Source organism: Nycticebus coucang, chromosome 7 (assembly GCF_027406575.1).
Source record: "Nycticebus coucang isolate mNycCou1 chromosome 7, mNycCou1.pri, whole genome shotgun sequence".
NCBI classification, from domain to species: domain Eukaryota; kingdom Metazoa; phylum Chordata; class Mammalia; order Primates; family Lorisidae; genus Nycticebus; species Nycticebus coucang.
In genome coordinates this window covers 34,353,385-34,365,978 of record NC_069786.1, presented here as the reverse complement: position 1 = coordinate 34,365,978, position 12,594 = coordinate 34,353,385, and the positions used below count along the sequence as shown (strand labels likewise).

General features: G+C 34.9%; 1 protein-coding gene across 1 annotated transcript in view; it reads left to right on the top strand.

Annotated features, from left to right (window-relative positions):
• Positions 1–12,594, top strand: part of LRP1B (LDL receptor related protein 1B) — a 2,318,354-nt gene that overhangs the window by 2,015,889 nt on the left and 289,871 nt on the right. Inside the window, exons 64-66 of the mRNA XM_053597274.1 lie at positions 7,173–7,289; positions 7,394–7,513; positions 9,186–9,305. Coding sequence (XP_053453249.1) covers positions 7,173–7,289; positions 7,394–7,513; positions 9,186–9,305 — 357 coding nt within the window. The remainder of the gene's footprint in view (positions 1–7,172; positions 7,290–7,393; positions 7,514–9,185; positions 9,306–12,594) is intronic.

Sequence of the window (12,594 nt, the reverse complement as noted above, 5' to 3'; positions counted from 1 at the left end):
CTTCATTGTTGTTATGCTCAAGGAAGTTAATGATTTCCTGTTTTTTTCTTCCTGCACCCATCTGTTATTCAACAGAAGATTGTTTAATTTCCATGCCTTTGTGTGGGGTCGAGCAGTTTTGTTAGAGTTGAGTTCCAGCTTTAGTGCCTTATGGTCTGAGAAGATACAAGATAAAATTTCAATTCTTTTGATTCTGTTGATATTTGTTTTGTGTCCCAGGATATGATCAATTTTGGAGAATGTTCCATGGGGTGATGAGAAGAATGTATATTCTTTATCTTTGGAGTGGAGTGTGCTATATGCATCTATCAAGCACAATTGTTCTAGGGTGTCATTTAGATCTTTGTTTAATTTCTGTTTAGAGGATCTGTCCAGCTCTGTAAGAGGAGTGTTAAAGTCCCCTGTAATTATGGTATTATTGGATATCATATTTGTCAGACTGAGTAAGGTCTGTTTCAAGAATCTGGGAGCATTTAAATTGGGTGCATAAATATTTAGAATTGAAACGTCTTCTTGTTGTATTTTTCCCTTGACCAATATAAAGTGACCATCTTTGTCTTTTTTGACTTTAGTTGCTTTAAATCCACATGTATCTGAAAATAAGATTGCAACTCCTCTTTTCTTCTGAATGCCATTTGCATGAAAAATTGTCTTCCAACCCTTGACTCGGAGCTTTAATTTCTTTTTGAAGCCAGGTGTGTTTCTTGCAGAAAGCAAATGGGTGGCTTGTGTTTTTTAATCCACACAGCCAATCTATGTCTCTTCAGTGGGGAATTCAAGCCATTAACATTTATTGAGATAATTGATAAGTGTGGTAGTATTCTATTCATCTTATTTTGTGAGAGTCCATTGCTTAGTTTTATCTTTTGCATCAGTGTGGAAGTTAGGTTCTGTCCTTTAATTTCTGAGTTCTTACTTTGCTGCTGATCCATTGTGGTGGTCAATGTGCAGAACAGGTTGAAGTATTTCCTGTAGAGCTGGTCTTGTTGTGGCGAATTTCCTCAATGTTTGTATATCCATAAATGACTTGATTTCTCCGTCAATTTTGAAGCTTAGCTTAGCAGGGTACAGAATTCTGGGCTGGAAATTGTTCTGTTTAAGTAGATTAAAGGTAGATGACCATTGTCTTCTTGCTTGGAAAGTTTCATTAGAGAAGTCTGCGGTCACTCTGATGGATTTGCCCCTGTAGGTCAACTGGCGCTTACTCCTGGCAGCTTGCAGAATCTTTTCTTTTGTCTTGACTTTGGACAGGTTCATCACAATGTGTCTTGGAGAAGCTCAGTTAAAGTTGAGGCGACCTGGGGTCCAATATCCCTCTGAAAGCAGTGTGTCAGAATCTTTGGGGATATTTGGGAAATTTTCTTTTAGAATATTCTCTAGTATGGCTTCCATTCCTCTGGGGCATTCTTCTTCCCCTTCTGGAATTCCTATAACTCGTATGTTGGAATGCTTCATAAAGTCCCATAATTCTGACAGTGAACGTTCTGCTTTCTCTCTCTTCTTTTCTGCCTCTTTTACTATCTGAGTTATCTCAAAAACTTTGTCTTCTACCTCTGAAATTCTTTCTTCTGCATGGTCTAACCTGTTCCTGATACTTTCCATTGCATCTTTAAGTTCCCTAATTGACTGTTTCAGTTCCTTCAGCTCTGCTATATCCTTTTTATATTCTTCATATCGTTCATCTCTTATTTGATTCTGTTTTTGGATTTCCTTTTGGTTATTTTCCACTTTATTAGCAGTTTCCTTCATTGTTTCCATCATTTCTTTCATTGTTTTCAACATGTGTATTCTAAATTCCCTTTCTGTCATTCCTAACATTTCTTTATAAGTGGAATCATCTGTAGTAGCTACCTCATGGTCCCTTGGCGGGGTTGTTCTGTACTGGTTCTTCATGTTGCTTGGAGTTTTCTGCTGATTCTTCCTCATGAGTGATTTCTTTTATGTGTTTCCTTGCCCTAATTTTCCTTTCACTTCCTCTTGCTCTTTAAGTTCTCGTGCCTGTGGACTAAGGGTTACAGGACCAGAAGGGTGAGAAGGTTGAAGAGCAAAAAAGGGGTGAAAGAAAGGAGGACCAAGTGATAAGAAAAATAGAGAAAGGAGAGGGGGTGGGTAAAAGGAATATTGACAAAAAGAAGAGAGGCACAGAAAGAGGGAGACAGAGCAATATAGGTGTACAGTAGGGTACTTTGACACAACCTTAAAAAACCCCCACCTTCTGGGGGTGCCCCGTTGCGTGGTTCCCTTGAGGTCAGCAGCTCTTTGCTAACCTGATCAGACACAGTACCCCACCTCCACCAAGTAGCGAGGAAAGACAAAAATGCTATAAATCAAACCAAAACAAGCAAACAGAAAACTTTATGGGATAAAATTGGGTGAAAAACCAAATAATAGCAGTAGAAACACTAGCCAAAATGAAGTTCTAGTTATTGAAAAAGGCAGCAATGGGAAATTATAATTAAACTAGAAAAATTGAGAAAGAAAAAGGATCTGTATGGAAAAGGTTGAAATTAAAAACAAAACAACATCAACAACATCAAAATAAACAACAAAAAAAACAACCAAACCAAGAAAAAAATAAAATAAAAAAAAACAACCAAAAACCAAGCAGTATGTATATGTTATTGAATATTGTCTTGGCAACACATGGTCTTCTGGGGTATGAGATGTTAATCACAGTTCTGATACGAATGGAGGATGCTGATTTCTCAAACCCCAGCTGGTAGACACCCTAAATCTCTCTTCAGCCCACTTAAAAGGCACTTTGAACTTGTAAACTTGCTGAGCAGAAGCTTTCCCAGGAAAGTACTTGTTGCTGGAATCACTGCTGAAGTTGCTATCCACTTACCCAGTGTGCCAAAACCAGTCTCACTCTGCCCCTGAGGGTTAGGGCTGCAAGGTGGCTCAGACCCCACCCTTAGGCTACTTGGTCGCTGGGTTACCAGCTCCCACACGATTCTAGCTCTGCGACCCTGAGGGCGGAGCTTGCCGGGGCAGATCGCTCACAATGGCTCCCTGTGTCCCACAGCCAAACACTATTAGCTCCGTCTGGCTCAGCAGCTCAGACTGGGGCCCTAGACAACTCTCCGCAGTCCTGCTCAGGCTCTCCCCAAGGCAGTTCAACTGAGTGCCAAGTCCAAAGACACCAAAACAGTTCACAGGTAAGGCCTTTCTGGTTTGCAGTCTCGCTGCTACTGAACTTACAGTTGCGGGCGGGTTTAGACGGATTGAACACACGCGACCACTTGCTGTTTTTCCACTGTTTTAGTCCTCCTCTTGGGGTCCAGAAGTCTCTCGCTGACTCCCTGTATCCTCACAGGGGTGATGATAGGCAGATCCCACCAGCCAGAGATGCCTGGAGTCCTATCTCCCCAGACTCATGGTGCCCAGATGCAAGGAAGCTGTTACTCGGCTGCCATCTTGCTCCGCCTCCTGACTAAACAACATTTTCAATGTAGACAGCCTTATGCTGGAAGAAGATGTCATATAGGAATGATTTTTCACTGCTAGAGAGGGAAAGCAAATGCCTGGCTTCAAAGCTTCAAAGGACAGATTGACTCTCTTGTTAGGGACTAATGCAGTTGAAACCAATGCTCATAGACCATTTCAAAATCTCTAAGGCTCTTAGGAATTATGTTAAATCTACTCTGCCTATGCTCTAGAAATGAACCAACAAAACCTGGATGGCAGCACTTTGTTTATATCTTAGATTACTGAATATTCTACTTTTCAGAAGATTCCTTTCAAAGTATTACTGCTCATTGATAATGCACTTAGTCATCAAAAAGCTCTGGTGGAAATGTACAGTGAAATTAATATTACTCTCATTGCTGCTAACACAGCATCCATACTACATCTTATGGATCAAGAAGTAATTTTAAAATTTAAGTCTCATTATTGTTGTGTTTCATAAGGCTAAATCTCCATAGATAGTGTTTCCTCTCATACATATGAGCAATGTAAATTGAAAACCTTCTGGAAAGGATTCACAGTTCTAGATGCCTTTAAGAATATTTGAGATTCATGGGAGTGGGTCAAAATAGCAACATTAACTGGAATGTTGGGAGGGGGGAAGAAGTGGAATGTGGAAGAAGTTGATTCCAGCCCTCACACATCCTTTTGAAGGTTTCAAGACTTCAATAGAAGAAGTAACTGCAGATGTGGTAGGAATGCATAGCTATGGTCAGAAGTGGGGCCTAAAGATGTGAATGAATTGCTCCAATCTAATAAAACTTTAAAGAATGAGAAGTTGCTTATTATGCATGAACAAAGAAAGATTCTTGAGATGGAATGTATGTATGGTGAATATGCTATGAATGCTGTTGAAATAAAAACAAATAATTTAGAATATTACATAAATGTAATCAATTAGAAGAAGAGTTTGAAAGGATTCATTTTGATTTTGAAAGAGCTTTTATTATGGGTATAATGTTATCAAACAGCATTGCATGCTACAGAAAAATCTTTCATGAAAGGGAGTGACAATTATTTGGCAGTAGTAGTTGTCCTATTTTGATAAATTGCTACAGTCACCTCAAACTTCAGCAATCAACCCTCTGGTCATTCAGTAGCCACCAACAAGGCATCCAGGCAAGATCCTGTACCAGCAAGAAGGTTACCACTGCTTAAAGATTCAGATAATCATTAGCATTTTCTAGCAATAAAATATTGCTTAATTAAGGTATATGCATTATTTTTTAAATATAATACTATACATGTAGTAGTCTACAGAGTAAACATAATGTTTATATACACTGGGAAATAAAAAAAATGTGTGTGACTGATTTATTCTAATATTTGCTTTATTGCGGTGTTCTGGAATGGAACCAACAATTTATTCAAGATATGTCTATATTTACCCAGTAGTGGGTTTGCTGGATCACATGGTCATTCTATTTTTTATTTTTGAGGAACTGTCATAAAGTTTCCTGTAATAGCTATATTAATTTCCACCAATGATGTGCAAGAGTTCCTTTTTCTCCACTCCTTGCCAATGCTTGTTACTTTCATCTTTTTCACAATACTCATTCTAACAGATATAAGGTAGTAAGTAGCTCACTGTGGATTTAATTTTCATTTTCCTGATAATTAGCAATGTTGAGCATTTTTTCATGTACCATTTGTATGTCTTCTTTCGAGAAATGCCTATTCAAATCCTTAGCACATTTTTTTTTTATTTGTGTTGCTTTCTTACTATTGAGTTGTGTTCTCTGTATATTTCACGTATTTTCTTTCCTAAGTTATCTATTTGCTCTGTTTCCTTCTATGTGCAGAACATTTTTAATTTGTTGTAATTCCATTTTCTCATCTTTTCTTTTGTTGCCTTTGCTTCTATATTCATATTAAAATGTTTATACACAGACAAATATGATAGAGATTTCCTCTATGTTTTCTTCAGGTACTTATGGGGTTTTGTTAGTGGCATTATCTCTGTGGTATTTAAGCCTAGAAAATAAACTTTTATTTATAGTTGATGGGCTAACAGTTTTGAACATCGGCAGGCATGATACTTTTATTTGAGAGTCATGGTGAAGTGAAAAATTATATGCATGAGTCTGTAAAGTGCTTAGATTTCATTTCTGAGTAGGTGTGTCATCAAAATTTGTAGATGTTAAGAACTACTCATAATTCCTATTACTTCACCTGAGAAGGTAGAAAAGCCAGGTTCACATATTTGCAAACATACATAATGCTATTTGCATAAATGTAATCTTAATGCATCAAGCATTCTCTGGCGTTGAAGTTTATAATTATGCTTGTTATGATATTCTAATACATAAAAGATCATTCTAGAGACAAATATGATAATCAGACGGGATTTACAGTTATTTCCATGTATTTCTTTAACAATTTGAAACTTTTTTATAAAAGAGTTGTTTTGATACAAAAATATTGAAGGAAATTATATATGAAAATAATTAGAGGAAATACACATCTTTAAAGTATGAGAAAAGTATGTATCATTCAGTTTAAATATTTAGTATGATTAATTAAAAATGTTTCTTTTTTTTTTTTTTTTTTTTGTAGAGACAGAGTCTCACTGTACCGCCCTCGGGTAGAGTGCCGTGGCGTCACACGGCTCACAGCAACCTCTAACTCTTGGGCTTACGTGATTCTCTTGCCTCAGCCTCCCGAGTAGCTGGGACTACAGGCGCCCGCCACAACACCCGGCTATTTTTTTGTTGCAGTTTGGCCGGGGCTGGGTTTGAACCCACCACCTTCGGCATATGGGGCCGGCGCCCTACTCACTGAGCCACAGGCGCCGCCCTAAAAATGTTATAGATTGGAGGTAAATTTTTTTTTAGCTGGGGCTAGGTTTGAACCCGCCACCTCTGGCATATGGGTCTGGTACACTACTCCTTTGAGCCACAGGTGCTGCCCCAGAACTTTCTTAAATTTATGGAATAATCAGTGTATTGAGTTATTTTTAATGAATGCTTAAATTTTTAATTAATATTGTAACAATAAAGTGAGAAGTTTATGATGAGACTAAATTAATAATTGTATGTGAAAGGATCTAGCCTTATTCCTGATACAGAGTAACTCCTTAATAGATCCTCCCATATTGTTATTATTCCTCCTATAAACTCAAAGCATAAGGCAAAAGGAAATGCATTATCATTTGGTAGTTTTTATGATATATGTATGGTTTGTTAAAACATTTACTATTTCTCTAAATAAAATATCCTTATTAAGGTTATAGAAGTGCATATCAATACAAAATTGACTAAATGTCATTAGTTTAGTTACTCATTAGTGCTAAAGAATACATACTGATGGCATATCGTGGGCAGATCACAAGCAACAAAGTAACCAAGAACAAATGATTTAAAAAAAATTGTTGCAATAATACTTTTTTCATTCTGCAGCATATCCTCTAAATACCACTTAGTTGAAATGAGTATACTTTTATTTTTTTTAAATGTATTTACATGTTGTTAACCCTTACCCCCTTACCAATCTGTTTATTGGCTGTTATCTGGAGTTATGTGAGTTACTCATAGCTTAGATGAACATCTGAAGCTAAGAGCTATCTAGATGTGAGTCATTCATATTATGTTCTGGTATATATTTAACAAAATAGCATAAATATTTTAAATATCAAATTACTTCTGTTTAAGGATTCATGTGCTACATTTGTCATTCTACAATACCTGTATGTTTTTCTCTCACAGCTGAATTTAAATGTCAGCCAGGCCGATTTCAGTGTGGAACTGGACTCTGTGCCCTGCCTGCTTTCATCTGTGATGGAGAGAATGATTGTGGAGACAATTCTGATGAACTCAACTGTGGTAGGTGATTAAATTCCTAACTAAAGAATGTAAATCTAAACTTCACAGATTTAAATTCAAGCACAAGTCTCAGGGCAGATTTTTTTCTTCTTTCTGTAATTTAGACACACATGTCTGCCTGTCAGGTCAGTTCAAGTGCACCAAGAACCTGAAATGTATCCCAGTAAACCTCAGATGTAATGGACAAGATGATTGTGGTGATGAGGAAGATGAAAGGGACTGTCGTAAGTCACCTCAATGTTCTTCTTTGCCTTGCTTTTAACTGCCAGCTTAAATTTGTCCAAAATCATTATTATGCTCCATAAATTCATACAGGGTAGATAAATAAAACAGCAATATGGTCAAATAATTATAGGCAGGTACCAATTGGGATAGATTATTTAAGAACTCCTATATAAACATTATCACATTAGTTTACTTAAAAATTTATTAGGAATTGGGGCAGTGCCTATGGCTCAGTGAGTAGGGTGCCAGTCCCATATACCAAGGGTGGAAGGTTTGAACCTGGCCCCAGCCAAACTTCAACAACAACAAAAAAAAAAACAGCCAGGCATTGTGGGGGGCACCTGTACTACTCGGGAGGCTGAGGCAAGAGAATCGCCTAAGCCCAAAAGCTGTAAGGTTGCTGTGAGCTGTGACTCCATCGCACTCTACTTAGGGCGACAAAGTGAAACACTGTCTCTAAAAAAAAAAAAAAAAAATTTACTTAGAAATTATGACAAACGCAGATAATGTCCAATCATCTGCATCATCTTGGAGAAGAATCAAATGGAGCATTGCAGTTGATTTTTTTTATAAAGTGATTTTTTTGCCTGAATTAAGTAATTATACATAATTTACTTCTTTTGATAAATTAGTTACTTAAAATCAACTCTATTTTAATTAAAGATTTTTTTCCTTCATGAAATGTATATTGAACTTAGGGTAAGAAATGTAAAATCTGAGCAAAATGACTTAACAAAATTACCTGAACAAAATGTAAATAATACTCTATTTAATATATCTTAACAGGATATGAAAGAATAAGTAAAATATTTTGATTCTTTTCAAATCGTATTTCCATTTTCCACCAAAAATCAAATTACACTAAATGAAGGGTAAAAGAGTTTACATCATACACATATATGCACACAGGCAGGCATCTATATACACAAACTATGTGCACATGCACCCATAAACACAGAATCTGAAAGATAAAGCACCTGTCAAGTTGCAGAAAACGGCTATCAACATTTATGTCTTGCAGAAGTTTTATTTTATTCCTTTAAAACTTTTATCAGTAAATAATGTACAGTCATCCAGCAATTTGATTAAGATGGTGCATTCCGAATAAAGTCAGTACCAGTTCTTTATGCTTAGCCATTCTAGATGCTGATCCATTTAACTGACTGGGTTTTGTGATGCAGTTTACAGTTGGAGTTATATACTCACTTCCCTTAGAACCCAACACAACTCCCAGAGCTTTTGATAAATTTCATGTTTTTTTTATTTCTTCATTCATTTAATGTCTTTCAATTTTAGTAATTTTTAGTTTATAAATATGCAAGTGCATAAATTCTTAAATTTATCTGGAAAAATTTATTTTAAAAGGCCCCAAATTCTTTGTTCACAAACCTAGTTTCCAAATACTAAATTAAATACATAATCCAGAGTGTTTTGAAAAATCTTATTTTTACCAATATACCAATACAGAAATATGTTTTGTTTGTTTCTACTGGAAAGGATATCAAAAGTCCATTATAGGTAGTTAAACTTTCTCACCTTCAGAGCCCTATTAACTAAAAAAACAATACATTTTTAACAAATTGTCTTTAACATTTGCTTACAATTACTTTCTATAAATAAAATGTCTCTTCTTCTCCTATGCCACATTTTAATAAATATTTTCCTCTTAAGCTGAAAACAGCTGTTCTCCAGACTATTTCCAGTGTAAAACTACAAAACATTGCATTTCCAAGCTATGGGTTTGTGATGAAGATCCAGACTGTGCAGACGCATCAGATGAGGCCAACTGTGGTGAGTTTTGTTAACTGTTGTCTTAACTACTGGTACTGGTATAATCATCTGAGATGGGCATAGTGAAACAAACTTGAACACAATTATTATGTGCTCATAATTGTGTTAATAAAGTTATGTTAATTAAATTCTGTGTTAATAAAGTCATGAAATACTTAGGTTGTCTACAAAAAAACATGGGATTGTAAGATGGAAGGATAAGTATGACTTGCTATAACCCAATTATTTTAGAAAAGACAGATCTAAGAGATAGGATAAGTCTGTCATCTTACACTAGAAAGTACACGTGGTAGTATTAGCATTTAGTGAATAGAAATAAGGGAAAACTCTTTTCATATTGTTCTAGAATTATTTTTTCTTCATATATGTGTAGGATTCTCTGTTAATTCAATGATTATTATTCTTCATTTTTAAGCAGTGATAAATCAAGGAAAAGGTAAAAACATCTGTTTTATATCAGTAGGTAACAGGTATCACTCATTAACATTTGTTTCTGAAACATTAATATTTTAACTTAAATTTATTTAAAATAATTAGTCCTTAATTAACATTGCAGAAATGGAGAATATATTCATTATGTTTAATTTTTTTGATACTGTCTTGAAAATTTCAACAGTGAAATAGAAATGAAGAGTAGTGGCTATGTGTAATTCATTTTATCAATATTTATTGAAATTTAATTGAGCCTGTTTTGTATACATATATGTGAGTTAGACATTCTTGGAGAAGCAAAGTACATTTAATCTAGTAATTTATTAGAAAAGAAAAAATATTTCTAAACTAAAGACAAGACTTCCAGACTTCATAGAATTGTGTTAAATGTTTGCTCGATTCCACATTACTCTTATTTAACTTTTCTGAGGAAAATAAAAATAATGAAAAACCTTTAAATATGATCTAGCAATCCCACTTCTGGGTAGATATACAAAGAGGAAATCAGTATATCAAAAAGATATCTGCACTCCCATGTTTATTGCAGCAATAATAACCAAAATTTGGAATCAACCTAAGTGCCTATCAGCAAATGAATAGATAAAGAAATTTTGGTACAGTCATGCAATGAAATGTTATACAGTCACAAAAAAAGAATAAATCTTGCCATTTGCAGCAACGTGGGTGGACATTCTGTTCAGTAAAATAAGTCAAGTCAGAAAGACAAATCTTGCATGATCTCACTCCAATGTGGAAGCAAATTAATAAAAACAATTGATTTCATGGGGACAGAGAGTACAATGATGGTTATCAGAGGCTGGGAAGTATAAAGGGGGAAAGCGGATAAAGTGGGGATGGTTAATGGATACAAAAATAAGAGTTAGCTAGATTGAAGCATACTGGATAGTACATCCAAGTGACTATAATCACCATTAAGTTAGGGTATGCTTTAAAATAAGTAGAAAAATAGAATTGGAATATTTCTAAGACAAAGAAACAATAAATGTCTAAGATGATGGATACTGCAATTGTCCTGATTAGATTAATGTGCATTGAATGCTGTATCAACACATCACATATGCATGTATACCCAATGAAGCTATACAGCTGTTATATACCCATAATAATCAAAAGCAACATAAAAAAATAACCTTTAAGTGATCAGAAATTCTAACAACATCTGTATACTACATGTATAAGCACTGGCAATAATAACACATATTTCATTGATTTTCCTAAAACATCTTTTGTGTAATTGTACCTTCAGAATATGCAACCAGTGTAGCTTATCACACTTTTGTAAAACCACTACTTACCACTTGGTGGAATTTGTTTATTACTAATTTGTCTATAACAATTACTAAGGCATTTTGTAGGATAGTTTATAGTACTGGTTAGTTTGCCTTGTTGTCTTTTGCATTTTCATTTACCAAAGCAAAGTGACTAACAATCTGAATGATTTTTTATCTGGAATGTTATTTCTATGTTTTACTCTCCTTCCTCCTCATGTTGGTACAATTTAATGGTTTTTGGTATGTTGTTCAAACTAATGATTATCAATCATCATCATCATAATGTCTAATATTTAGTAGGCGCTAACTCTATGGCCCAGGAAATGTATTAAAGGCTTTATTGTAATTACTTTACTTACACTCTTTATTCTCCCTATTTTATTGATGAGAAAAATGGACACAGGGAAGTTTTGTAACTTGTCCAAAGTCCCACAGCTAGAAAGTAGGATTATTTGACATATGCTTTGAACCTCAGTAGAGTAGCATAAATCCACCTCATTCTTTCTATGTAAAGAGAAAAAATATTTAAGTGTTTTCAGTAATGAGGTTATACAGCATTATCCTAGTGACAAGTATTGCTGTAAATTTGAGACCAGTACACATATTTACATACGGGGGAGAAGGCAGAGAAGTGCCATTTAATTTGCAATCAACTTTATGAAATTTCACTGTTGGCAGGTGCTAATGTAATTTAAGGAAACTTCTACATCATATCTTAATATAGCAATCCTTATTTTTGAAGAGGATAAGAGGCCACCTCATTTCCCTTTCTTCTGTCTTCAATGACATAGAAATGTCATATTTTTATGCTCTTTTTTTTAATGCTCCTTGGGATGCTTCCCCTTTTATGCATAAGAAATAACTTCTTGAAGAGTAACCCTACCATGCTGAGGCTCCATTATTTGAAACAATTTCATGTTTCTTTGTGGATAGGAACAGAGCTTCTCTGGAAAAGGGGATGTGTTTCACTATTTTACATGCCCTATGTCCCCTGTTCCTAGCAGGATGTAGAATAGACTTGCTTTAAGTATCTATTGAGTATCTAGCTCATTCTTGGTTACAAATCTTGATTTACAATGTATTTTCATTTTAGTTGCCTTCCAAACTTTTCTTGCCCAATGCTGTTTAAGGGGAGATCCTCTTCTACTCTCAAAGTTCACCCAGTTCTTACGTCTTATTTCTCTATACTAGTATTTATATTTATCTATAGTTCCGTATCAATTTGATCTTTCAAATTCTAAAGTCTTAGCACTGTAGTTCGTTCAACTTTGACATATCCTAACTGAAACAATTTGTTTTGTTTTGCTGTAAATTGTGTAAATTAAAAAAAATGTATAGGCAAGAGAGTGAGGGAAGAGAGAGAAGCACTATGGAAAAGCAAAGCAGAGTATCTTAACACAAAATATACATACTATAGGGAATTAAAAAACAATATGTAACTATTTTAAAAATTATTTACTTTTTAAATTTACTGGAATAGTACATTTATTTAATTTAGTCCAGTATAATTTTTGAGGTCATGGGTACTCATAAATTTAACAACAAACATTTAATCTGTGGAAGAA